This window comes from Zeus faber (genome assembly GCF_960531495.2).
Source record: "Zeus faber genome assembly, chromosome: 19".
In the NCBI taxonomy this organism is placed as follows: Eukaryota; Metazoa; Chordata; class Actinopteri; order Zeiformes; family Zeidae; genus Zeus; species Zeus faber.
The window spans coordinates 20,052,984-20,080,364 of NC_137206.1; the positions used below are offsets into that span (position 1 = coordinate 20,052,984).

General features: G+C 47.3%; 2 protein-coding genes across 2 annotated transcripts in view; one reads left to right on the forward strand and one right to left on the reverse strand.

Moving 5' to 3' along the window:
- dnah5l (dynein, axonemal, heavy chain 5 like) overlaps window positions 1–13,412 on the forward strand; it is a gene marked incomplete at both ends in the record, with an annotated part of 47,633 nt that extends 34,221 nt beyond the window's left edge. Inside the window, 30 exons of the mRNA XM_080020433.1 lie at window positions 114–343; window positions 431–589; window positions 709–865; window positions 1,062–1,207; window positions 1,347–1,481; window positions 1,620–1,721; window positions 2,144–2,257; window positions 3,041–3,208; window positions 3,307–3,411; window positions 3,577–3,690; window positions 3,796–3,972; window positions 4,359–4,553; window positions 4,661–4,816; window positions 5,085–5,267; window positions 6,116–6,286; window positions 6,918–7,169; window positions 7,530–7,656; window positions 8,092–8,213; window positions 8,308–8,457; window positions 8,551–8,715; window positions 9,010–9,227; window positions 9,627–9,682; window positions 9,828–9,949; window positions 10,174–10,324; window positions 10,434–10,633; window positions 11,053–11,241; window positions 11,336–11,468; window positions 11,983–12,191; window positions 12,409–12,630; window positions 13,155–13,412. Coding sequence (XP_079876559.1) covers window positions 114–343; window positions 431–589; window positions 709–865; window positions 1,062–1,207; window positions 1,347–1,481; window positions 1,620–1,721; window positions 2,144–2,257; window positions 3,041–3,208; window positions 3,307–3,411; window positions 3,577–3,690; window positions 3,796–3,972; window positions 4,359–4,553; window positions 4,661–4,816; window positions 5,085–5,267; window positions 6,116–6,286; window positions 6,918–7,169; window positions 7,530–7,656; window positions 8,092–8,213; window positions 8,308–8,457; window positions 8,551–8,715; window positions 9,010–9,227; window positions 9,627–9,682; window positions 9,828–9,949; window positions 10,174–10,324; window positions 10,434–10,633; window positions 11,053–11,241; window positions 11,336–11,468; window positions 11,983–12,191; window positions 12,409–12,630; window positions 13,155–13,412 — 4,886 coding nt within the window. The remainder of the gene's footprint in view (window positions 1–113; window positions 344–430; window positions 590–708; window positions 866–1,061; window positions 1,208–1,346; window positions 1,482–1,619; window positions 1,722–2,143; window positions 2,258–3,040; window positions 3,209–3,306; window positions 3,412–3,576; window positions 3,691–3,795; window positions 3,973–4,358; window positions 4,554–4,660; window positions 4,817–5,084; window positions 5,268–6,115; window positions 6,287–6,917; window positions 7,170–7,529; window positions 7,657–8,091; window positions 8,214–8,307; window positions 8,458–8,550; window positions 8,716–9,009; window positions 9,228–9,626; window positions 9,683–9,827; window positions 9,950–10,173; window positions 10,325–10,433; window positions 10,634–11,052; window positions 11,242–11,335; window positions 11,469–11,982; window positions 12,192–12,408; window positions 12,631–13,154) is intronic.
- An 872-nt stretch (window positions 13,413–14,284) lies between these two features.
- cavin4b (caveolae associated protein 4b) lies at window positions 14,285–23,047 on the reverse strand. The gene is made up of 2 exons (XM_080020332.1): window positions 22,313–23,047; window positions 14,285–16,466 (listed from the first exon to the last, which is right to left on the reverse strand). The coding sequence occupies exons 1-2, from the start codon at window positions 22,673–22,675 to the stop codon at window positions 15,891–15,893; spliced, it is 939 nt and encodes a 312-aa protein (XP_079876458.1). The 5' UTR covers window positions 22,676–23,047; the 3' UTR covers window positions 14,285–15,890.
- Between the last annotated feature and the right edge of the window lie 4,334 nt (window positions 23,048–27,381).

The window sequence follows — 27,381 nt, forward strand, 5'->3', positions numbered from 1 at the left end:
CGCTCACTCGTCTTTGTTGAGGACAAATTTTATCATTTCAGAGCTGCTTTGCTGCCAAAACAAATGCTTCAGAGCTGATATCTAACTTTTCTTTCCCCTCCTCTGCTCTTCAGAGTACATGAACAATGTCCTGGCCAGCGGAGAGGTCTCCAACCTATTTGCCCGCGACGAGGTGGATGAAATCACCCAGGACCTCATCCCCGCCATGAAGCGCCAACTCCCCCGCTGCCCGGCGACCCAGGAGAACCTCTACGACTACTTCCTGTCCCGCGTCCGCCGCAACCTCCACGTGGTCCTCTGCTTCTCGCCGGTCGGGGAGAAGTTCCGGACACGGGCCCTGAAGGTATGGCGGCATGCGGTGCATGATTAAAGGACTCGATTTACAAAAGGCGTTTGAAAGTTGAAGAGTTTTGATCTCACGTGCTGACAGTTTCCCGCGCTGATCTCCGGCTGCACGGTGGACTGGTTCCAGCGGTGGCCGCGGGATGCCCTGGTGGCCGTGTCGCACCACTTCCTGTCTCAGTACCACGACATCCGCTGCTCGGACGAAGTGAGGCGCAGTGTGGTGGAAACCATGGGGACATTCCAGGTAGAGACATTTATGTGAAAAGACACCGCAGCGCTTTTCTAATTTAGAAATGTTTAGAATCATTGGGAACACCCCTCCCCCTCCCCGACCCAAACCACCCTAACCACCTCCGCTTCCAGGACCTGGTGGCGGAGAAATGCACGGAGTATTTTGAGCGTTTCCGCCGTCAGACCTACGTGACGCCCAAATCCTACCTGTCCTTCATCGAGGGCTACAAGATCATCTACTCTGAGAAGATCGCCCACGTGGGCATGCTGGCCGAGCGCATGAAAACAGGTGGCGACGGAAATTAAGTCATCATCATTTTTCTTGGCGACTGTTTTACCTCTCGAAAGTCTCTAGAAACAGGTCGAAACAGATTCCTCAATTTAATGTCGCCCAATAACGCCCGACCACCCGATAATAGATGAAGCAGTTTGCGAAGATGGAAGCGTTCGTATGTGGTCCGTATGACACTGGTTTTGCCTTGCAGGTCTCTCCAAACTGATGGAAGCCGAGCAGTCGGTGAACCAGCTTTCCAAGGAGTTGGTGTTAAAAGAGCAAGAGCTCGCTGTCTCCTCCCAGAGGGCAGAAGGGGTACTGCTGGAGGTCACTGCTAAGGCCCAGGCTGCCGAACAGGTCTGACACACATTCATATGTAAATCCAGGAAATCATCTATGTGAAAAAAAACCCCCTCTTACTTAAATACCACCAATCTCATTTTATTTTCCTCGTTTTATATCCTCAAACCTCCCCAATCCCCACCCCCCCCCCCAGGTGAAGCAGCAGGTCCAGAAGGTGAAAGATAAGGCCCAAGCCATCGTGGAGGAGATAGGCGTTGATAAATCATCAGCAGAGTCCAAGCTGGAGGCGGCCAAACCAGCCATGGCCGCCGCAGAGGCTGCCCTGCAGGTAGACTGGCGCACGCGCCCTTCAAGGTGTGTTAAGTGAATTCTCAAAGTCTCCTCTCAGACTCAATCTCTCTCTCTCTCTCTCTTTCTCTCTCTCTCTCTGTCGCCCTCTCTCTCTCTCTCCACCTCCCGCCTCCAGACCATAAAACCAGCGGACATCGCCACAGTGAGGAAGCTGGGGAAGCCTCCTCATCTCATCATGAGGATCATGGACGCCGTGCTGCTGCTCTTCCAGAAGAAGGTTGGCCTCTTTCCGACCGAGGGAGGGGACAGGGAGTAGAACCCCCAACCTCCGTGTACTACCTGTTTAGTTGAACCGCTGCCCGTGGGAGCAGCAGTGCGATATTCTACCAATTCAAACAATTGACTCTTAACCCTACATTTGTAAGGTTCTTCTTCTTTCGTATATCATCAGATGGCCAACTCAGTGTCATATAGCCACGCCCTCGTCTCCAGGGCGTTTGTAAGGTTAAAAATGTAGAAGTCGTTAGTTGAGGAGTTAGGTAATTGTTTTGTCATTTTTGCCCCTTATGTGCTGTTTTTGTTTGTTTTGTTTGTCATTTTTGATTTATTTAATTTTATTTTTTTAATTTCCTTTGTTTCACCTCTCTTCTTCTTTCATTGATTGGTAATTAGTTTGATGATGTTGTGTGTGTTGGTCAGGTGGACCCGGTGACCCCTGACCCCGAGCGCCCGTGCCCACGCCCCTCCTGGGGAGAGGCCATGAAGTTGATGCAGAACTCTGCTTTCCTCAGCAATCTGCTCAACTTCAGCAAGGTCACACACACACACACACACACACACACACACACATACACACACACACACACACACACACACGCTCACACGCTCACACGATCACACACAATTACCCTGCAGGGGTAAGAGAACAGCTGAACAAGGTCATCTATAAGAGTGTGTATCATAGTGGTATCTTTCATCGGCATGACGACAAGTATGCTCACGTCACACACATGGCGGCACAAATACATCACTGGATTTCAACGGGATTAACAGATGCACACACATACGCACACGTACGTAGACACACATGGCAGCATACCTTCTAAGTGAAGGATTAGTGTATGTATCATTGAGAACCTACAGTATATCAAGCTTCACACAAGGGAAAACCCCCAGCGTGTCTGTGCGAGTGTGCATGTGTGTGGGTATGTGCGTGTGTGTGTGGGTGTGTGTGTGTGTGTGTGTCTGTGTGTGAGCGAGCCTTTGGTATAAATATACTGTATTGTACAAAAGAATACCCATCAGCATTAATAGGACACTGGGATTGTGAGGACACTTAGTGTCTTCATACTGTAATCTCATCATTTTGTCCTCATAATATAGTGTCCTCATGAAAAACTTGAAAGCTGTTTTAAAATTTTACAATATTTTACATGCAGCTGTTCTGGATGTACATAATGCCAACTAATCTTGTTTTGAAAGCTTTTCCTCGATTGCTCAGTGTGTGTTTACTAACCGTTTGTGTGTGTGTGTGTGTGTGTGTGTGTGTGTGTGTGTGTGTGTGTGTGTGTGCATGCGTGTGTATTTGTGATGCAGGACAGCATCACCGAGGAGGTGGTGGAGCTGCTGGCTCCGTACCTCAGCATGGAGGATTATAACCTGGAGTCGGCCAAGAGGATCTGTGGCAATGTGGCGGGACTCTGCTCCTGGACCGAAGCCATGGTCGATTTCTTCTCCATCAACAAGGAGGTGCTGCCACTGAAGGTAATACAAACACAAACACACACACACACGCACTGTACATACACACACACACACGCACACACCAAATACCCTAATATCTGCCCGTCCGTCTCTCTCAGGCAAACTTGGCTTTGCAAGAGGCTCGCCTGGTCGTAGCCCAGGCAGAGTTATCCAAAGCTCAGGAACAACTGGATGCAAAGCAGCAGGAGCTGGATGCTGTGCAGGTACACACACCCCAAAATATCGTCAAATGATCCACACTGAGGTACTAAAAGGTACTGATAATTGATTTTGTCAATATCGCTCAGCCCGACTACATATTCTCTTGTGTTTGTTTCATTGCCGTACTTGCACCTCGTAAAATAAATTACACGAATATAACGTTCTAGGCGCTGTATGACGCCGCCATGAGGGAGAAGCAGGACCTGCAGGACGATGCCCAGGCCTGTCGAAACAAGATGGCCAACGCTACGGCCCTGATCGACGGACTGGGGGGAGAGAAGGTAGAGGCGCTTTTCCCTCTCCTCCTCTGTCCTCTTTCCACCAGGCCTTTCTTTATCCCAAAGCCGACCATCCGTCCATCCGCGGGGTAATCCCGTATCTTCCAGGTGCGTTGGACGGAGAGCAGCGCCTTGTTCCAGAGCCAGATTGAGAGGCTTGTGGGAGACGTCCTGCTGGCCACAGGGTTCCTGTCCTACGCCGGTCCCTTCAACCAGGAATACAGGAACCTGCTGCTCCACCTGTGGAAGACGGAGATGAGCCAGCGACACATACCTTACAGCCAGGTAAGACTGGCTAACTGACTAACCAACTCACTGACTGACTGACTCATTGGCTGAGCAACAAATGCACTGAAAAGCAAAATAATCATGAAGATGAGATCGGATCAAACACTTTATTAAACCCTAGGTGAAATAATATGCATTTAAACACCAATCAACTGAAATTTAAATTGAATTTCTAATACAACTCTGACCTTCAATTAAAGGCTGTTTATGATTTTTAATGTTAGTGCCTAGACTAACTGATGTTCTAACTAACTCATCCCTAACTACCTTTTATAAACCAATTCAGAAACCAACAAACGAATAAACCATCAAATTCTAATAAACCAATGAACTAAAAAGTCATTCTTAAAGAAATAACTAACAATTAAGTAACTATCTCCCAGGATGTGAACGTGATCGGCATGCTGGTGGACAGCACCACGGTGGGCGAGTGGAGCCTCCAGGGTCTCCCCAACGATGACCTCTCCATCCAGAACGGGATCGTGGTGACCAAGGCGTCGCGCTACCCTCTCCTCATCGACCCCCAGGGCCAGGGCAAGACCTGGATCAAGACCCGGGAGAAGGACAACCAGCTGCAGGTGGGGGGAGCGACACGGCGGCCGTGAAATAGTTCAGGCGGGAAAGGTATCTCGCCTGGAATTTTAATTTTTTTTTTTATGAATTTCTTCCCCCGTTTCCTCCTCAGGTCACGTCTCTCAACCATAAATACTTCCGTTCTCATCTGGAGGACAGTTTGTCTCTAGGACGCCCCCTGCTGTTGGAGGACATAGGAGAGGAGCTGGACCCCGTCCTGGACAACATACTGGACAAGAACTATATTAAGTCTGGATCCACCTATAAAGTAGGACGTTAACACCCCTCATTCAGTACGATAGTTGTAATGCTGGTGAAAATGATCTATAATTGTCATAATTACATATTTCTGCAATGTGACAGTAGGGCTAAAGTCAACGGAAATCAAACGGCACACTGGTTGCCATTTAATTCATTGTAGGCTTTTATGCTTTTATGCTTCGATAGCTTGTTTATGAATTTTACCAAACAAATCCCCACCGTTGCAGCATTTCCTTCTCCCTCTGATCTTCTCCTCTGACCCCGTTCCCTGCCAGGTGAAGGCAGGGGACAAGGAGGTGGACGTGATGAAGGGCTTTTCCCTCTACATCACCACCAAGCTGGCCAACCCGGCCTACAGTCCCGAGGTCAGCGCCAAGACGGCGGTGGTGGACTTCACCGTCACCCAGAGGGGACTGGAGGACCAGCTCCTGGGACGCGTCATCCTCATCGAGAAGCAGGTCAGATAGTCAGTTGGCTAGAGACGAGAAACGACGCCGTGTTAGATGCCGTCGCCGGTTTGTTCGTTAGCTTTGTCAGACTTACAGAGGTCTTATTATTAAAGGATAGCTTTGCAATTTTTCAAATCAAGTCTATTAAAATGTCCATCATTTATAACTGCTCATCGCACAACTTCGCTGAACGCTTTACTATTGGGATATTACTCACCACTCTGCATTCCAATGAGGCAAACATTCTGGAAAAAAAGGTCAAAATATAGTCACAATATAGCCCGACGTTTTTTATATCTTATCAACCAAAAAATTGGTTGCCAACCGTGTATTTTATCAGGTTTTTCAGGATTTTTTTTATTTACCCTTTTGCACTTCCAGAAACGTAAGAGACTAGAAACAGGAAGTTGCGACGCTTCCTACTGGCCACCGACTGTAGCCAACGCTGCGCTCTGCATGTGCTCTGGCAACAGCAACTGACGTGATAAAATGTGATATTACTGTAATTAAAAACATGTTAAAAAAATACACTAAAGCATGTGACTATAATGCAAGTTTAAAGTTTTCAAAAAGCCGATTTGATGTATTTTTAAGGCGTAAACGTTTGCCCCATTGGACTGCGTTTCAGCAGAGTGATAAGTTGCAGCAGAGTGGTAAGTTTCTCAATAGTGAAGTGTCCAGCAAGGCTCTGAACAGTTATTCAAATGTGGGTTCCCATCGTCATCATTTTCAGCTAAACTAATTGATAATAAAGATTCCCTTACATCATTTTCCTCGCATTTTCCGTTCCCGCCTCCATGCTCTTTCTCTCTTTTCCCTCTCTCCCCCGACCTCTCCCTCCCTGGGCCTCCTGCCAGGAGTTGGAGTCAGAGCGCGTTCACCTCCTGGAGGAGGTGACGTCCAACAAGAGGAGGATGCAGGAGCTGGAGGAGAGGCTGCTGTACCGGCTGACCAGCACACAGGGCTCCCTGGTGGAGGACCAGTCCCTGATCGAGGTCCTCAGGGTCACCAAGACCACCGCCCAGGAGGTGACTGGGTGGGGGTTGGATTCCCTGTGGAACTCAGCGGGGAGTCGTTTTATGACAAGATTATCACGAGTTTCAATTTTTTTGGGGGGGGGTGTTTTATTTAGTCTATCTTGGTATTTTAGTCCTTATACTTTTATATTATCTGTCTTGGCATTTGAGTTATTTTATTTCATCATCATTTGTTTCTTAGTATTTTAGTTCTTGTACTGACAATGAATCCAAGAGGAGCCAAATGAAACTGAAACCAACTCTCCTCTCCTCCCCTCTCCTCTCCTTTCCTCTTCCCTCCTCTGCCCTCTTCTCCTCTCCTCTCCCCTCCTCTCCTCCTCTGTCCTCCTTTCCATTCCTCTCCTCTCCTACCCTCCCCTCTCTTCTCCTCCTCTGTCCTCCTCTCCTCTCCTCTGTGTCCTCCTCTCCTCTCCTCCGTTCCCCTCTCCTCTCCTCTCCTCTCCTCTCCTCTCCTCCTCTCCTCTCCTCTCCTCTCCTCCTCTGTCCTCCTTTCCATTCCTCTCCTCTCCTACCCTCTCCTCTCCCCTCCTCTCCTCTCCTCTCCTCTCCCCTCCTCTCCTCTCCTCTCCTCTCCCCTCCCCTCCTCTCCATTCCCCTCCTCTCCCCTCCTCCTCCCACTCAGGTGAGCGAGAAGCTGAGCATCGCCGCCGACACGGAGGTGAAGATCAACCAGGCGAGGGAGGAGTACCGCCCGGTGGCCAACAGGGGGAGCATCCTCTACTTCCTGATCGTGGAGATGTCTCTGGTGAACATCATGTACCAGACCTCCCTCCGGCAGTTCCTGGGGATCTTCGACTCGTCCATGGAGCGCTCCGCCAAATCCCAAATCACCGCCAAACGCATCAGCAACATCATGCAGTTCCTGACCTTTCAGGTGGAGACAAACAGGGCTTAATATTACTGTCAGACATATATTTTAAGAGGAGAGGAACTTTATTGATCTTCGAGGGTTGGCCAATTCTCTGCATAGTTTATGTCCACAAGCGACCAACAAAAAAAGATGCCTGGTTTTGGATCATGATATTTTTTACTGAATATATCATTTTTGAGCCTCCAATAGTCCTCTTTCTCTCTATCTCTCTGTCTCTCTCTCCGTTCCTCTCTCTCACTCTCTCTCTCTTGCTCATTCATTCTCTCGCTCTCATTCTCTCTCATTCTCTCTTTCGTTCTCTCATTCTCTCTCTCTCTCTCTCTCTCTCTCTCTCTCTCTCTCTCTCCCTCTCCCCCTCTCCAGGTGTACTGCTACACAGCCAGAGGCCTGTATGAGGGGGACAAGCTGCTCTTCACTCTGCTGTTGGCGCTGAAGATGGACCTGCAGGCCGGAAACATCTCCCACAACGAGTTCCAAACATTCATCAAAGGTCTTAAACATCCACTTCGCACTCCCTTCAACAATGTGAAATGATATTTACCATTTCTCAAATATTATATATATATATATATATATATATACATATATATATCTTGAAGTAAGTTAGATGGAAAATACAGATCATCACTTCACTAAATCAAAATAAAAATAAATTCAATGAAATGGTGCTGGAGTTCTTTGGGGTGTTAATTTAAACAATATCAGACTGTTAACTGTGACTTTGAACAAAAACACCCTTTGAAAGACTCAGACTGAACAGGACATGGGCATATGTTAATTGGAAGACGGCCTGATTATCAGGGGGGCATAATTATCAGAGCAGATTATCAGAATCTGATAATAGCTTCTATAATTAAAGTTTTGACACAGCCAGGAATAGTTTAGCTGATGATGGATGACATCGCGGTGTTTTCTGTGCGAGTAGGCGGAGCCGCTTTGGACCTGAATTCAGTGGAAGCCAAACCACGGCGCTGGATCCTGGATCTGACCTGGCTAAATCTGGTCCAGCTGTCCAGTCTGCCGCCGTTCACACAGCTCCTCGGTCAGGTAGATGATCCATATCGTACACATCGACGGCGACTGGCTTATACAAGCACCTGCTAGACAGGATTATGTGGGTGTGTGTGTGTGTGTGTTCCAGGTGAGCCGTAATGAGCGCGTCTGGAAAGCCTGGTTCGACCAGCCGGCACCCGAGGACGCCCCGCTGCCCGATGGGTACCAGGAAGGACTGGACACCTTCCGGAAGCTGCTCCTGATCCGCAGCTGGTGTCCGGACAGAACAATCGCTCAGGTGTGAAGGCTGTGGACAGTATCCACGTAAGGACCATCTTCTCGCCGACAGGCTTTTGAACACAGGCCTGTGTTCTGAATGTGTGTGTCCCAGGCCCGGCGCTACATCTCGGAGTCCCTGGGTCCACAGTACGCTGAGGGGCTGGTGCTGGACCTGGAGGTCATGTGGTCCCAGAGCGACAACAGAACCCCCATGGTCTGTCTCCTGTCCATGGGCTCTGACCCCACTGAGAACATAGAGAAACTGGCCAAGAACAAGGTGGGATGGGATGTTGGGTGGTTGGATGAGAGGAAGGAAAAGGCAATGAACGGATTTATGGATGGAAGGAAATAAAGGAAAAAAGACGATTGGAAGTCAGTGTATGTCTGGATGGAGACAAATATAAACGGACAGAAAATAAATTGCCGATAAACAAAAATAAAAGTGTTTATTACAAATACATGATAGCTCAGAGCTTACCCTGAAGCAGTTAATTCAACGTGGAAAAAAGAAAATGTTATGTTCATGTCATCGGTCTTTCACATGGTACCTTTACGATCGTCCTGCCTCCAGGGGGCGCCGTGCAGGCCCATCTCCATGGGGCAGGGCCAGGAGGTCCACGCTCGCAGGCTCCTGGCCCACAGCATGGCGGACGGCGGCTGGCTCCTCCTGCAGAACTGCCACTTGGGTCTGGACTTCCTGGACGAGCTCTTGGAGTCTGTCACCGCGGCGACGGCTGAGAGCGTGCAGGAGGGCTTCCGGGTGTGGCTGACGACCGACGTGCACCCCAAGTGAGTCCCGACCTCTGATGCCGCCTGGAGTCACAGAGCAATAAGGGATAGAACAAATACCATTGCAGAGATTTCCAATATTGGCCTCTGAAAATCCACGTCATAAAAATAATGGATTTCCTTTGAGATACAGCACAATATCAGACTCCTCTCTTTGATAATTTTCTATCTCTTTTATGTTATGTTTGTAGATATTGGCTGAACAATTTAAGGTTTTTCTTGCGAGGATTCTCTATATACATGTATAATGATCTATTAATGTACCACAGCTTTTTCATACAGTGAACAAGCAAGGAAAATATATTGGCCATTTCTTTCCCTATTATACTGTACCTACCAAATGATCATGAATATAAGATGCCTATGTGTGTGTGTGTGTGTGCGTGTGCGTGTCGGTAGGTTCCCCATCACATTCCTCCAGTCCTCCATCAAGTTCACCAACGAGCCTCCTCTGGGTAAAGCGGTTTATTCACTCATTTATCTCTACATCATAATTCATTCACCGATTGGATCATTCGAATAATGAGTCTGTCTCTACCTCTATGTGTTCTGTGTGACATGACGTCCTCCGTGAATCTCTGCACCATGATGCCTTCTCAGGTATGAAGGCGGGGCTGAAGAGGACCTACGGTGGCGTCACCCAGGAACAGCTGGAGATCACAAACCTGCCACAGTGGAAACCTCTGCTGTACGCTGTGGCCTTCCTTCACACCACAGTGCAGGTATCTGTCTGTCTATCTATCTATCTATCTATCTATCTATCTATCTATCTATCTATCTATCTATCTATCTATCTATCTATCTATCTATCTATCTATCTATCTATCTATCTATCTATCTATCTATCTATCTATCTATCTATCTATCTATCTATCTATCTATCTGTCTGTCTGTCTGTCTGTCTGTCTACATCGCTCTCCATCCTTCCATCTCCCCGTTCCATTAGGAACGTCGTAAATTCGGACCCCTGGGCTGGAACATCCCCTACGAGTTCAACCAGGCGGACTTCACCTCCAGCATGCAGTTTGTTCAGAACCACCTGGACGATCTGGACCCCAAACAAGGGGTCAACTGGGCCTGCCTGCGCTACATGCTGGGTGAGAACCGTCCACGCGCGGCCGCCCCCGTCATTAAAACGCACTGAGACGGAGAGCGGGGTTCCTGAACAGCTCGGGGAAATGAGTTCCGCTCTTCCGTTTTGACCAGGGGAGGTCCAATACGGCGGCAGGGTGACGGACGACCTGGACAAGCATCTCCTCAACACCTTCACCCGGGTCTGGTTCAGCGAGAACACCTTCTACGAGAAGTTCTGCTTCTACAAGGGCTACGGCGTCCCCGGCTCGGCCAAGACGGTCCAGGACTACCAGCAGCACATCGACACGCTGCCGCTGGTCGACACGCCCGAGGTCAGCCGTGACGACTGACTCAGGAGCAGTCACCAATCTTCACTTTTGCACATGAATTCACTGAAGAGCGATATTTCTGATCCTACAAATCATCGAGGTTCGAAGGTGGCGTGGTGGTGTTCGAAGAACCACTATGAAATCTGAAGACCTGTCTCCAATAGTTCAGAGACTGTCTGGTTATCTGCTGTATACGATAATACAGGCATTTAATTGAGTGTGTTAATTGGCTTCATTTTGGGTTTTTTTTACATGCACAAAGGCACTGTGGATAACATAACTGTAAACAATTTGGGTGATGAATCCCAATCAGTCAATAACTAAGGACAAATCTGGATCCTGAGTCGGAACCGGAACCACCGTGACAAACGGTGGTTCCGGTCTCTCTCTTTATTAATAACTTAATCGTTGGCTCTTCCCAGGTGTTCGGGCTCCATCCCAACGCCGACATCACCTACCAGACCAACCTGGCCAACGAGACGCTCAGCACCATCATCAACATCCAACCAAAGGACAGCGGGGGAGGGACGGGGGAGACCCGGGAGGCCACGGCTCAGAGGCTGGCCGACGAAATGCTGGAGAAGTTACCGCCCGACTACGTGCCGCACGAGGTGGCGAGGAAATGATGTGACATGCTGACTTGTTTCCGAAGAAAGGCTTTGAGACTTGTGTGAGGGTGCAATGCTTTTTTTTTCTATGTCCTAGGTCAGAGGTCAACTCCAGAAGATGGGTCCGCTCCAGCCAATGAACATCTTCCTCAGACAGGAAGTGGATCGCATGCAGAGGATCATCAGCGTCGTACGGAGCACGCTCACCGACCTCAAACTGGCCATCGACGGTCAGTGAGAACACACACAAACGCACACAAACACGTATTTGTATGTACATTCTGTATATATTGTGCAAACTTGCACAATCTCCTCCTATTATCAAAATGTGAATTATTGACAGAGATTTATTGTTTGTTTATTGTAAAAAAAAAAATGTTTTTGTATATTGACATTTTTTCATTATAGTAAATGATTAGGACCATTGTACATTGGCAACTTTACTATTTTTCATTTTCATTACTTATACCTATTGTTTTGATGTCTGCTGATGTAACTCAGCAATTTCCGTAAGTATCGGTCTGTCTGTCTGTCTGTCTGTCTGCCTGCCTGTCTGTCTGTCTGTCTGTCTGTCTGTCTGTCTGTCTGTCGATGCTGTAGTCCCAGAGAACCGATTCTGCAAAGCTATGTCAAGCATTTGTTCAAACCCTGGACCATTTCCTTCTATCCTCACTTCCTCGGTACCCCTCTCTCTCTCTCTCTCTCTCTCTCTCTCTCTCTCTCTCTCGCTTTCTCTTCCCCCAGGCACCATCATCATGTCGGAGGGTCTGCGCGACGCCCTGGACTGCATGTACGACGCCCGCATCCCGGCGCTGTGGCTGCGTCTCAGCTGGGACTCGGCCACGCTGGGCTTCTGGTTCACCGAGCTGCTGGACCGCAACCAGCAGTTCAGCTCCTGGATCTCCGGCGGACGTCCCAACCACTTCTGGCTGACGGGCTTCTTCAACCCTCAGGTGGGTGAGACGGGAGGAGGATGCTCCCACTGATCCCGGAAAGGCGTGTGAGGGTCACAGAGCCTTTATTTTGTTTGATGGTACCGTTTTGGAAACACACAGGTTAATCTCTGGTGATATTGGTGGTCAACATTTGTAACGTGGAAGGTTACAGCCCCTCCCGTTTGTGTGTGTGTGTGTGTGTGTGTTTTCTGTGTCCGTGACGTCGTGTTTCCAGGGCTTCCTGACAGCCATGCGTCAGGAGACCACGCGGTCCAACCTGTCGAAGGGATGGGCCTTGGACACGGTGGTGCTCGGAAACGACGTCACCAGGATGATGAGGGAGGACGCCGGAGCTCCGCCCCCAGAGGATGTGGGCGGAGTCTACATCTATGGCCTCTTCCTGGACGGGGCAGGATGGGACAAACGTAACGCCAAGCTCACAGAGTCGCCACCTAAGGTGTGTGTGTGTGTGTGTGTGTGTGTTTTCGTGTGTGTGTGTGTGTGTGATAATTTTCTGTGCTGTCGCTTTTTTTGTAACCATAATATGAAATATCATCCTTGATTAAATCATTGAGATAAAATGGTTGTTCGCTGTATTGTGGGAAATCCTACTCCGCGGATTTTTCCTTTATAATTAGTATTTGAATAATAATTGTAATAAAACTTATGAAAGTCCCACTTTAAAGTGGAACTTGAGTCCAAAAGGGTCCAGAACCGCTAGTGTGGGATATGTCACAAAAGGCTTATTATTTATTCAGTGTTTTTTTTTTTGTTTAATTGTTTCCCCCAAAAGACAAATTATGTTCTTTTATCGTTGTTATTTGTCCTCTTTTTAGTCATTTTTTCTTCTGAATACAATGTACTGTATGTTCTTATGATGTGATGTGGTGTTTGTGATGTCTCAATTTATGAAAGATTTATGCTTCCTTCAGAGGCTGCTGAAGGGATCACATTTACTGTACATTGACCTCTGACCTCCAGGTCCTCTTCACTCCTCTGCCTGTGGTCCACGTCTACGCGGTCAGCACCGCCAGCGCGGCAGATGGAAGGCACCCGCCCGGCGCGGCGGATGGAAGGCACCCGCCCGGCGCGGCCTCTCTCAGCCTCTACTCCTGTCCTGTCTACAAGAAGCCCCGACGCACGGACCTCACCTACATCTTCCCCCTGATGCTGCGGACCACCCAGCAGCCCGACCACTGGACGCTGCGCGGCACCGCCCTGCTCTGCGACTGCAAATGAGGGTGTGTGTATGTGTGTGTGTGTGTCTGTGTTTTTTTTTGGGATGGGGTGGGGGATGGCAGTGAAAATGAAGTTATTAGTTCTAATTATTATTATTATTTATGGGTTTATTTAATAAGAGTGATGTCATCATATAGACACAGTTTCTGATTTTGCCACAGTTTGTAATGAAATAGTGTCAATTAGATGAGGCATGGGCGGATACACACACAAAAAGGAAATCAACAATAAAATTCACATTTGGGATGGAATAACATGAGATGAGATGAAATGAGATAAGATGAGATGAAGTCCCTGAGGTCAAGTATGTCTTCACAGCAGCGGAACATAAAGATAAAGTTCAGACATACCTGATATGAATTCCCGTCATTTTGAAGAAATAACGTTTTGTCTCAAAGACAGTAAAACGAATGGTGGGCGGTGCATTTAAAAATAGTTAAAAACGATGTGTGACCTATAACCTGGGCTCGTATCCTCAATTTTAATCCTCAGCCTCATTTTCTTAAATCCCTGGCTGTGTATTTGGGTTGATACCTTGACTTTGACAAGTTCCTTAATGAAACTTAATGATCATTTTGATACTCCTAATTACATTTCACTGGAACAATATCATGAAAGCTGAATTGTCTATTATAATATATCACAATTTAACTTAGCGTATGATGCTGGAACAGCCTCCCTCGGCATCAAACTAGTCAAAATTATTCAATCTACTTTGTTTTACCCCATTTATTTTGTAAGTCACTGGTTAATGAAAAACCTGTTACTGTTATGCTATCAAGGCTATCTCTTGCAGTTTTACAGTGATGACTTTAGAATGAATAAGACGTAAAAATAATTATATATACATCTAATTCTACAAATACACAATCTTTCGTCATTTTTTTTTTTATTCAATTGTCACGCCACACTTCCTTCCACTTCTTCCAGTCCCTCGTGAAGAATATCAGCTGCTATTCTGGGGAACATCATACCGACACTCTTTGAAATGTTCGCTGGTGTTGTGCAAGGTTGTTTTCTTAAAAATAAAAAGGCACTTGGCAATGCTGCCACATGATGTGTGGGGCCTTTGCAATGTAGATTGGGATTATTTTTAGTTGAACACGGTTATACAATCGGCTTTGATTTAAAAAGCAACTGAGCTCAGTAGAATAAATATGGAGAACATCTCCTCTATGAGAATCTGACTGTGATAATAATAATAATTATTATTATAATAATAATTATAATAATAATAAAGATAATAACGATTATTATTATTATTGTTTGAATAATAATAATTATTATTGTTGTTATTATGATAACAATAATAATAATTATTATTAATAATATTATTATTCCGATAATAATAACTTTATTGTTATTATTATGATAACAATTATAACAATAATAATTATTATAATAATAATGATAATGGCTTTTATTTATATAGCGCCTTTTAAAGGACCCAAGGTTTCTTTACACACACACACACACACACACACATAGTCACACTGTGGAGTCGGTTTCACAGTGTGCAGCATCTCTTAACATTAAGAAATTAGAAGTTTAATTCTTCACGCTTAGTCCGTCCCAAAATACCCACATTTTTTTCTTACTTCAGTCATGCAACTCCCGCCCCCCAAACCACCCCGCCTTAAACAACTCCTACAATAACTAAGAAACCTGTGTAACTATCTCAGAACATTATCGCCGCGATTTCTATTCCTACGAGCTGATTTTTACAGAAAAAGGGAAGCGGTTGCTTTTAATCTCCGTCGAGCCTTCGACACCTTCTCGTCATCCTCAGAAACCAGCTGATTGAGTTCTGTTCAAAATATCTAAATATCCGATCGTGTCTCGTACACAAGTACAATCCGCTCTTTCGCAAACGAAACAAAACACTTCACCTTTACTGAGTGCAAAACTCTGGCTTTACTTCTTCCCAACCCGAAACCTTCTCTCACATCCTTAGAACTACAGTCACTTGTACAAGGTAGTGCAGATCTCCTCCCGCTTCAACGTCGATCAACATGCAATAATGGGGGAAATCTTCAAAGTCGCTCTGCAATATGCGTGTTATGGTCATTTCGTTGGATTTTACTTTTCCTGGGAGTGTATTGTAAACAAACAAAAAAAGCTGAATAAATATGTGCTGTTTGAAATGATCTGTTGACATCATGTCCAAAACAAAAAAATAACCGGTGTCTGATAGAGGAACAATGTCTCATGATGTCTCTTCAGCTGCTTGGTTTTTGATGTTGTCGTCGGATCTGTAACTGGCCCGTTTCCTATGTCACGTCCCGCCTCGATGTCCTTTCAAGTGAAGAACAGAAAAAAAAGAGAGTCGCTCTTATTTCAATTCCATCAAACTTGGCCAGGGAGCTTTTGACCCTAAAAACACGTACTCTTTCATTCTCTCTTTTGTGGTCTCGGTAGTCCTGGGAAAACACAAAAATGTGGGCGGCCGTTGCTCCGGCGACATTGACGTCCCGTGTTTTATGACAGCTGCTTCATGTCATACATGGGAACCTCAGACTCGTCGACTTTTCCTCCATCCGTGGCCTCCTTGGCGACGTCCGGGGTGCCCTTCCGCCCCTTGGGAGGAGGGACGGGCATCGCCCCGTCCGAGCCTCCCTCCGCTCCCTCCTGGCCCTCCGCTACTGTCCTCTCCTTCTTCAGGTTGAGCTTGGCGGGGACGCTCTTGGCGATGGACTCCTTCAGCCTCTCCCCGGACTGCTTCAGCCTCTCCCCGGACTGGCGGATCTTCTCGCGCCTCTCGGCCGAGACGATGCGCTCCCCCAGCTTGTTGGCCTTGGTGCCCAGGTTCTCGCGGGTCTTGGTCATGTTCTGCTTGGAGAACGTGGCCTTGAAGCTCTCGATGCGAGTGAGCCCGGCCTTCTTGGCGCGGCCGGCGGAGGCGGGGTTGGCCTCCTCCACCACCATGTACTCCTCGTCCGACTCCGGAGGAAGCTCAAACTTGTCCGGCTCCACCTCGGCCCGGGCGGGGGCTCCGCTGCCGCCGGTCTCTGCTGGCTCGTCGCCCGGAGCCACGGACTTCACCTCCTGCTCGCCCTGGAGGAGAAGAGGAAGAGAGTTCGGTGAGGGTTCTCGGAGAACTGCATTCAAGCAAGAACGGCACTTAAAAAAAACCCATCATGATCATCCGTCAGCTACACCAGAGTATCACCAGACATATCAGATATGAGTCAATAGATTTACTGTTGAATGGGAACATTCTGGTGAGACCACGCCCAGTATCCCAAAAACATGGAACACGGATCAACAGGCAACAATGATGAACTCATCTCAATACATAAATGAAATAACCAGAGAGAGGAAAAAGTTAGAAAGCACCAAGGGACCAGGTGGCTCCCACTTCATAAACACCATCAGGTAGCTGGAATATACTGTACACGAGAGACATGGGTATGCAACGGGTTAGTGAGAACACCAGATATTTGGAACGTCACCAGAACATAACATCCGCCTTGGGGCTGATCCTCAAAACGTTATCAAGCAACTCTCGATTTACTCATTTGCTAGGGACTCGACAGCATCCTCTGCTTCTTGGAAGGCTCAAAGTCAGGGGTTTAATAGGCGCCCAATGACAAAATCAGAACCACTCGTTTTTCTGCACATCGTTCCCAAAGCCAGCCACTGTGGCCAATACCAATAGATACAGACAGTAATTCCTATCGTCAAACCTATTCAGAGCGTAAAAACCATAGAAACTTGGCGTAGAAGGGACCGAGACCCCTGACTACTTTTCTATCCGACCTGCCCCTTCACGTCTCTGTCACTGGGCCGAGCTCACTCCGTCTCGTCAACATGACACCTCAGAACCTAATCGGCGTGGGCTACGGACGGACCCCGGAATGTGCTTGACCGTCCAGTGGCCTCGCCCACCTGCAACCCAGGATGCAATTACAAACCCTTCCAACATATTCCGTTACGGATGAAAGTAACTTGTGACTTGACTCTGTGATTATATGTGATTGCATATTGGTTTTGCCATTGATTACAATGCATTTTGACTTAAGTAGTTTAAGCAGCAGTAACTTGGGTTTGACCATGTTTTATTATGAATGTTGCTTTTCCAAAATGTTATTTCTGAATCAGCGTTGATAGACAAAGACAAAGACAGTTGAGCATTGCAGGGAAATGACTTTATTTGGACAGAATAGCATCAGAATCCGTAGCACCTGTTCGACGTACGGGCATGAGACCACGATAAACTGTGGAGACTCAGAGTTATTGATTTTGAGATTGAGTGTTCATGACTTATCCTCGCGCTTCCCAAAGACTCCTCGGTTTCGGAAATGTAATACTTAATTATGAATGCAACGCGACACAGCGCAAGATGGAAAGATCCACAAGAACAGTCCTGTGTTAGTGTAGCCGGTTTCACCAGATTGACGAGGTAGCCGGATACATTTTGACTGAGCCAAAGCATGTTAATAAAACATTACATTTTACAAGTTCACAAACAAGTTATGCGCCAAAATCAGATCATAACACCGCCAGGGCTTCTGGGTAGTGACACGTGGATGCTGCATGACCCTCCTGGCCGCCCTGCTGCTTTGATCTGTCCGGGGCGCCGCGAGGGAGATGCGAGTGAATCTCCTCAGGCGCCGCTGCCTCTCCTCCCGGTCTACCTGGTTCGGAGGGGAAACGGTCCCTTCCTCACTGGTCCTTTCAAAACACGAGAAATGCCAAATCTTACACCGAACAGCTCTTGTCACATCGATGGGGCGCACACCGGTGAGGCGTGTGCCGCTTTGAATGCAGCAGCGGGGTTGGATTCAAGCGCAGAACACCAAAAGTATCTGGAGTTGACACAATGCAATTAATTAATGACTTGTATTGACAACGATGTGAAAATGGCATATCTTGAACTTCAATAAATTCATTATAGGGGAGCGTCAACCGCATTCAAGTTTTAAACCTAGTCGGTGTTATTTATTGATTTATATCCACGGATATAACTTTCTGACCCACTTTTATCAGGTTGATTCTGCAGTTCGCTGAGTGCTCCAGGAGAGAGGGAACGCTGGAGGAAGCCCACGCCCTCTCGGCTCAGTGGTCAATGAATGAGTGTCGGCGGCGGTTATTTCATTGGGCGTCAGAAGAGGCTTTGGCCGGACATCAACGTGTTAATGTCCGAAGGAGTGAGCTGTGTCCGACCTTTCTATTACAATCAAATTGCCAGAAGCGATCACTGTATTCATTTCATTCATCAAATCCATTTCATTGCATTCATTCAGTAGTATTCATTTTCTTTCACAGGTCAAAAAGGTGTGCTACCAAAAAGTATAAAATTGCAATATCACGGTTAAAATGTTTCCATTATAATATATATTAATATCAATTCTTGACTTGATAATTATTGAGTTAATGAGTTTGGAGCTTGTTTAATTACTCCCTGGAATCAAGTGACATTAGCGCGCTACCTCCGAGTGTGCCTGTTAACTTGCACGACTTAATTCTCTTTCTATAAATACTCGGCAGCACCTGTCCCCGATGCTCGGCGCACGTCTGTGATACCGCGCACCGAGCTAAACATATCGGCAGAGAGCTGCGCGCTGACTGACACGCCGCTTTGCAGAATTTCTGGAAAAAGGCTGTGGAGCAGGGGTCTCAAACCACAGGCCCCGGGGGTCCGCACCCGGCCCTGTGAGACAATTCGAGGTGGCCTGCTACATGGTGATTAATATTGATGTACCTGGCCCTCAAATAAATGTTTTCAAATCACAATGATTAATGAATCCACACAAAAAGGCCCCCTAGAAGAAGACAACCTGGCCAGTGGCCCCCAGGTCATTTGAGTTTGAGACCACTGCTGTAGAGTTTTCTATATATGCTGTCAATAGAAACTCTGTAGGTGAGGAAATGCAACCGAATAACTAAGATCGTGGCGCAATTGTTACTTTCGGTAAACTGGATGTAATATGTTTTATTTGTAAGGCCAGGCTTTGGGAAACCACCAAATCCAAAATGGAAAGAGCTTTTTTACCCTCAGGGCGAACACGCTCAAGGCTTCTAATAATAGATGTTAACTAGGATCAGCGCGGTATGGACACTTTTACCTTTCACTGATTTGCTGCCTCCATTCAGCAAAACTATTCTGAGAAGCCGGGCCTCGCGCGAACCGCGCATGACTCTCTCTGTGATATGTGTGTGACACTAATCCTCATTTCCTCCTTGAATCTCAGGCCAACAAGACAAACCACAGAACACGCGTTTTGCCCGTTTGACAGATCAAGGGATATGTTCACGCTAAAAGAAAAACTGGAATCGTTGCAAATAATCGTTCACTCAAGTGGGTGTCAGATGGATAAAAGATGGTATAAATCCAATGACAGCCGCTTTCAGAGCATTTCAAATATACAGAAAACGACACGTGATGGAGCAATATTTTTTTTCTATGTCAACACACCTAAATATATTTTGTCCTCTTGTCAGCTTTAGCTTTATCTCTGATGTGGACCCAAGGATGCAACGTATCTCTGACATTTCCTGAGCTTTGACTGTACGTATGACTGTCATAACAGCGATACACACACACCGGGGGGCACGACAAACATCGTCTACAGACAAGCAACACTCGAAACCTGTCACAGCTGGACTAGCTCAACATCCTGACATTCCAGGACCGGGTCCAGGTTTTATCTCGCTGTGGTCGGAGAGAGGTTTTTTAAGCCAAACTGACTGATCATTACTTGGTTTGCTCTCTGTCGCTTGTATTTAGAATTGTAAAATCGTTTGTCCAAATAACCAATCTACCGTCTCATAGAATTAGTTCTCGTGGCTAAGATGTAACCGGGTCAAATGCATTGTGGTAATCGCAAAACACAGATGGTAGGAGATTATTTCTGACTTACATCAATCTGTTCCATAGGGCAAAAATGTCACAAAAAACGATATATGTTATATGTGTTTTACTTTGTTAAAGTTTTTTTTTTGTTTTGTTTTTTTTCCTTCGATATCTGCTGTAGGAGACACACGTGCAGTGGTCATGACCCCGTGACATCATCAGTATCTGGCTAGACATCAGGTCTTCCACACCTTATTGGACCTAAGCCCCGCATTACCCCGTCAACCGGCACACAAAGCAGAACTGCCTATACTGGACCTATACCCATACGGAGGTATGGGAGGCAACATGAGAGCGAGATGAATGGAGGGAGACTACAGAGAACTATATAAGGAGGGGCTCGAAAACTCAGAATAACTGCTGTGTGTCAAGTGTGTCGCCGATCAGCTGGTATGGACACAAATGAATTGGCACATGCAGTATTTATTAGTCAGTATTTATTATACAAAGTAATGACGAGCTGCAAAACTAACAGATTAAGGGATTAAAGTAGATTTCCATTGAGTAATACCTTAAATGAACAGAACTAATTACACTGCTGTTCCCTGTAGCGGAATGGCAACTATAGTGTTTCCTATGAACTATATCCAATTCCATTAAGCCTTTAACTGATTTTAACTTGTGTTACAAAGTAGGTGAGATTCCCACATTTATGTTGCTCAAATTGGCCTCCAGGCTCGGGCATCACCCGCCGCTCTCTGACCGGCCTTCTGCCGCTGGCTCTGTGCCAGGAAGGGTTTAGTATCCGTGGGTGAAGCTTTGGCATCAGCGGTTGCCGTGATAGACACGGCGGTTTCTGGTAAAGCATGTTAATCTCCTCGCTTAACGTGGAATGAGTACTAGAATAGTAATATGGTCACCCGGATGAGCGCGTGTTATCTTCGTACGCGCAAAACTGAAAACACCTGGACCCGGGATGCAACGTCGGATATGGTAGACAGGTTTTGAGGGTCTCGTGGCATCGACCGAAATCCCACATGTGTATGAAATACAATACACACCAGCCAAAACGGTGACTGACGGATTTGAGTTGGAAGTGTGTTCTACGTGGCCCAGATCTGAGAAGTAGCCCTGCGGGGGTGGGGTGGGGTGGTGGGTGGGAGGTGGGGTGGGTGGATAATGTTTCTCTTGGGTCCAGCCAGGGCTAAAATAACCAGGTCACCATCATGCAAGCAGCTGCTAAGTGAAGGCCGACGAGGTAAAATGAACCTCAGCGTATCTCCGCGCGTGTGTGTGTGTGTGTGTGTGTGTGCGTGCGCGTGCCTGTCCCCACCGAAAAATTTTAACAGGTCCACGTTGCGTGCGGCTATCTTTAGCCCTTCGAAACGACACAAGAGCAAACGAAGCGAGGTCGAAAACCGACGCCGTCCGTAAACCCGCCTTCACAAACAGAAACGACTGAGAGTCGCGTCGACGGCCGCAACATTTCACTGTGCAACGGCGGCAACCCGACGCCAAAACTAAACGGTAGAACGTGGGATTCCGGAGCATCTTTATCTCCGGCCGCCGGTGAGACCCGGGTCTCAAAGATAGATAGATCGTACTTCTGAGGGAAGGCCGTTTAATGATAAAAGCGGAGCGCACAGCCCGGATACGCGGCCTCTTTCTGATCCATTTTAATCCGTTTAAAAAGAGAATGGTAGTATTTGCTGGGTTTGGATTAGGTGGAGCGTGACGGAGCCCAGCGGAAATGGATGTGGCCCGTTCCAAAACATCGTCCGACTGTCAAGCGTCTAGCTGTAGAGCTAGACTTTCTCGATTCGATACGAACCTCGCCGCTGAAACGGCTTTCGGGAAACGGGCGGCATTGCTCTAACCGGACACGCCCCGATGGAAAACTACCTGGCACAGAGTTGGCCTTCCGACATCAAAGTCATACATAAAAAAACACAGTTTCATTCTTCAGAGCTGTCTGCCCTATGATTAGATTTAGATAGATTCGATTTACTTTGGAACAATATAGGGGACCCACTTAAGCATGTGGAAAGTGGACAGTGTTCTGTCTTATGTTCAAGTTATAAATAAGTGGGCTTAGTCCTCCTACCTGGTAGATGACCACCCTGAACTTGTTCTTGGCCAGGAGGTCAGCCTGGGTGGCCTCCACCTTCTTCACCCGCAGGTTCTGGTTCTCCACGCGGACCCGCACGTCCTTGATGTGGCAGCTGACCTTGCGGGTCTTCTCCAGGAGCCGGTGGACGGTCGAGCTGGTCGCGGCGTGGTCGCTGGTCAGCTTGGCCACATCCGTCTGGATGGTCTTCACCGCGTTCTCCAGCTCTTGCTGACGGTCGTCCATGCGCTGCTGCGTGGCCTGGACGTTGTCCATGATGCCTGCCACGCGCTCCAGCAGCGCCATGATGCTTCCGGCGTCGTCCCCGCTGCCCGCGGGCATGCCCAGCTTGTCCGTCATGTCGGCGAAGTTGGTACTGGTTGGCGTCGGCTGGTCTGGGTGTAGGGACGGTTGGCCCTCTTTAGAAGAGCCCAGTGGATCTGAACGTTAAAGGGAGGAGGAGAGGAGGAAAGGGTTCTGGAAAGAGCCAACGGGGAGGAAGACCACGTTCAGTGGTGGTTCCGAGTACTTCTTTGACCGAGGAGGAGGAGGAGGAGGAGGAGGCGGCGGGAGGTGGAAGCTTGAGGCATCAGGGGACCCCGGAGGAGAGGAGCAGAGAGGAGAAAACCCCCTCTAACGGACAGGGAGACCGACAGACAGAAAGAGAGGGCGACGGGGAACCGGGATCACCCCTCTGCAACTCGTGGTTCGCCCTGAAACCGGCCGGGGATGGCGCATAGGCCCCGCCCACCCGCCGGGAGAGGGAGAGGGAGAGGAGGGGAGGGGAGGGAGGAGAGGATGGATTGAGGGTGCGGGAGCAAGGGGGGGAAATCTGAGGGAAAACGTCTCGAGATGGAGAGAATGAGAAACGAGAGGTGAGGGTAGAGAGAGGTGGGATTCTAGGGCGGTGTCATGCACTGCATTTTGACGATGTGACATTTTAGAGGTTTGCACGTGAAGGAAATCCTTCCCATCTACAATTATTGAGGACTCAGCGGTTGATGGCAAATTTTTTTGAAGTGTGTTCCTCAACAAATCTTCTACGCATTTATTGACTGTCCTTTGTTGAATATAACACATTATCCTCAAGATCAAATCAAACCAAAAAGTGGGACGCTATGGAAGTTCAGGGTGTGCAATGTACGGACGGTAACGTGGATCAGTTGCGAAGGCGGCGATGAAATGTGTGTGTGTGCGCATGTACGGATCAAGACAGACAAAGGCAAAGAGAGTCGGTAAGAAAGAGCGGTGAAAAAGAGTTAGAGAAGGATAAAGAGCGACACGGGATCTCTGGCTCTCCGAGCTAAAAATACAGTGGGGGGGTGGGTGGGGAGGGTGGGGGTAAAATGACTCCTCTGCCTGTTTGGGAAATGAGCGGAAACCCCCCTCCATTCTATTCGTGCCCTCCCTCTTTATCCATCAACGGTCCATCGCAGCTTCACTCCTTCTTCTACTCCTTTATCTTCCGTCCCCCCTGAACCTTCGTCCTGGGAGATTCCAGGGTTTGTGTTTCATCCAGGACCCTCGTGGATTTGTGGCGATAAGAGCTGAGAACTATTTTTGAGTCGAGTTAATCAAATCACGACAGGAGCGTAGATAAGATGAATAGAGACACGCAGAATAAATATACATTTTACACATTGTGTTATTATTAGGATACTTCATTGATCATAGTTGGAATCGTTGATACCCATCGGGTAAAAGGTCAAAGGTCAGTGTCAGATAGGAAGAAAACTTCCTGCGGTGCGAAAGCGCCTTATAAGGATTAGGGGAATGAAAGGGCTGGTTACTTCCTACATAAGGATTTCAAAACCGCAGACCTTCAACCCAAAATCATGGCCATTAAGATTGGTTTGAATTAAAACCTGCGCTGTCTTGAAATATGAGATCTATTTTTTAGGAATTCATTTTGAATACATGCATACATTTCTTCATCATCCGTTTGGCAGGCCCCACTGCGGGGGTCCACGGACCACGCGCGGTCCTCGGGCCGCGGGTTGCCCGGGTTAAGGGGCTGGAGGTTTCCATCCTCCCCGGGAGCATCACCAATGGGCGTACATATTTCAGTTGTCTAATGTTGTGATCGATTGTACTTTGTCATTGTCCAACTCTGTTCTCTGATATCCTAACCTGTCCTCATGTATTGCGTATTCCTATTCTATTGCATTCTGTATTGTTTTATCCTGGTCCAGGGTTGGTACTGAGTCAAGAGTTTCCACTGTGGACTCATCTCTGTGGGTCCTGGTGACATATGCAGAGCAGAATGATCCCATGTCAGTGTGATCCTGATGTGCTGCCCTGCCCCAGGGCCCGGTGTTAAGACCCTGCTAAATCCAGGTCTAGAGTTGTGTTACATAGTTGCCCAGCAAAGCTCAGGGAACGCAGATAGACTCTGTGTACTTCACTACACACAAGATATATGTAGATGCAGACAGAGAAAAAGACAAATTAAACCTCAATATTTAGATGTTAAGACCTACTGTGTATTGATATCAGGGCTCCATGAAAATCACCAACTTTAAGACATGGCAACATTATTTTCCAATATTATGGTCGGTGTCCACTCTAAATTTCCTTGTATCAAGGCAATGTGATTTGGCCCATAGATGCATTCGCATATGTGTGCATAGGTGTGTGTGATTGTGGTTTCCACTGGTTAAGCTCGCTGCAAATTGGGAGGAGTGGGTCAGAACGTTGTGCAGTGGAGCGCTTGTTTTTTGTTTTGTTTTTTTAATCTAGAGGGTCTGGAGTCATTATCTGCCGTGGCCGCTTTGTCACCACTTAACTGTGGTAACCGGCGTGTGGCTTGGCGTGACAAGAGGGCCGCACGAAGGTAGGACACCGGTGCATATTAAAATAGACTCACATACGTGCTCTCGCGGGCTGACATACATGACAGGAGGCAGAGGGGGGATGAGGGGAGGCGGTGAATTACCATTCCACGGATGAATGGATGAAAAGTCGCATTTCCTGCGAGTTGAGAGAATATGTTTTGTGTGTGTGTGTGTGTGTGTGTGTGTGTGTGTGTGTGTGTGTGTGTGTGAGTGAGAGAGAGAGCTCAGGATATGAGGGAGGTGTGGGGGTTATAAGCGGGTGATAGGGAAGGGGACTGCCCAGCCCTCTAAAAGTATCACACCAGCTGTTGCCTGTAATTATACTGCCGTCATCCCTATATTTACCTCCCACAGCCACACCTATACAGGGCAGAGCGGCTTTCAGTGTCCTTGGGGGCTCGCACTGCTCACCCCCTCGCTACGTGGTTTTTTTTTTTTCGAGCTCACATGTAAAAAAAAAAAATGCTTTGTTATTTTATTTGTAACCTCAATATTTAGAAAATTGTCCCATCTCTGGCCACCGCTGTCGGATTAGACCCGGTTCTCCTATAACATGGCCTCCAAAAGAATGGCCCGAATGCAAGAGTTGGCAGCGTGTATGGTGAGTAGCCGTGGCTGCCAAGCTGTGATTGGAGCATTAAAAAACAGGGGCGGGGCTTAGGATTGGTTTGTTAAAAAAAAGTTAACATTCATAGTTCCAGCCCACACTCTCCACGGGAAAGCACGGCATTGGAAATTTGGTACACTACAAAAAATATTTTGAGAGATCAAGAGTAAGTGGATATAATATATATAGTATACTATAGTATACTATAGTACATATAGTATATAGGACCGGAACAAATTTTTGGATCACACATCTAGAACCACTATATTAAAACATTTGATTAGATAATGGTCGGAGATGATTGTGGTGGTTGGAAAATATCGGAAAACTGGGTCTGAGCATCGCTTGTTACTTATTCAGAAATGACCGATTGTCAACAACGAGACGAATGAAAAGCCACGACGCAGTTAATTATTAGAACACATAATTTAATTCTACTTCAAACTACATCACCGTCTAAACAACAACTTGACTAGCTCATGCAATACGCAGGCTCTACAGTAAAACCAGGAGCCGGATTCCCAGGCAGCATCGGAACACCAGGAGCTCGTTCATCCATCGGCGGCCGTTCAAAGCCTCTGCTTTGGGACGTGAGCACATTTCAAAATAAAAAAAAGGCGTTATTTAAGTCCTGGGCCCATGGAGACCATCCCTTTGAGTTCAGAGTAAAACATCATCGCGACGCGGCGAACGCGCGCGGTTATTCGTACCCTTCGTGTTTCGTGGACATGAACCGAACCCGAACACGGGTGTTTGGGTTCCTGAGCAGAGCAAAGTGATGAAGGCCAGACCCTGGTGTAGGGGTGCTTTTGGGAATCCCCGTCCCATCTCATAGAAGCTAATCCATCGAGCACAATATGACAACCGACACAGACACTTCGTACCGCCATTTAAAAAATATCAAAAATAAACTAAACCAACAACGCAAGAAAAAGTCATTTAAATTATCAGCTTGTCAAAAAACACATTGGAATCCCATTTCCAGAATGGCATTATTTGAAAATGTACGTAAATAAGAACAATAACAATAACCTGTACATGTCAGTTTGTAGCTTCATAGTCGTAGAAAAAACAGCATTTTGGTATTCAGGTGTGTCTCGTACAAAAAAGGAAATCAAAAAATTATTATTGGATTCAATACCAACGCAAAAGAGATATTATTTTCAACCCCTTGCTTGACTTGGCAAACCTTGAGGGAGGAAGAGAAAAAAAAAACAAAGCATCGGCTCTGCGTTTCTATAGCAACTAGAGCGGGGAGGATGCTCCCGCCCGACCCCGGCGCGATGGCAACGTCTCGTATTATAAGCAGCACTCGGAAAAGCCGCCCGCGCCTGCGGCGAAGGATCCCTTCAGCGGAACGTGGCTTTGAAATACATCGCCGACCAGAACTGCAAGGTTGAATACAACCATGGATCACATCCCCTGTACGTACGAAACTACTTGTCCTGACCAAAAAAAAAAAAAAGCTTATTTCGACCTCGTGACCTCGAGAATGATCGGTGAGACGTGGTCCAAAAACATTGACATTTTCGTTCATTGTCGTTCTTCGGCTCCGCGCGCTCGGTGCACTTTGGAGAGTGAGGAGGTGCCGGTGACAGCACGACCGTGAGACAAATGAGCCAGGA

Coding starts and splice junctions, on each gene's coding strand:
- cavin4b (XM_080020332.1), bottom strand. CDS start 22,675: ATGACGGACAAGCTGGGCATGCCCGCGGGCAGCGGGGACGACGCCGGA. Junction 16,467..22,312: donor TCAGGGTGGTCATCTACCAG/GTAGGAGGACTA, acceptor CTTCTCCTCCAG/GGCGAGCAGGAGGTGAAGTC.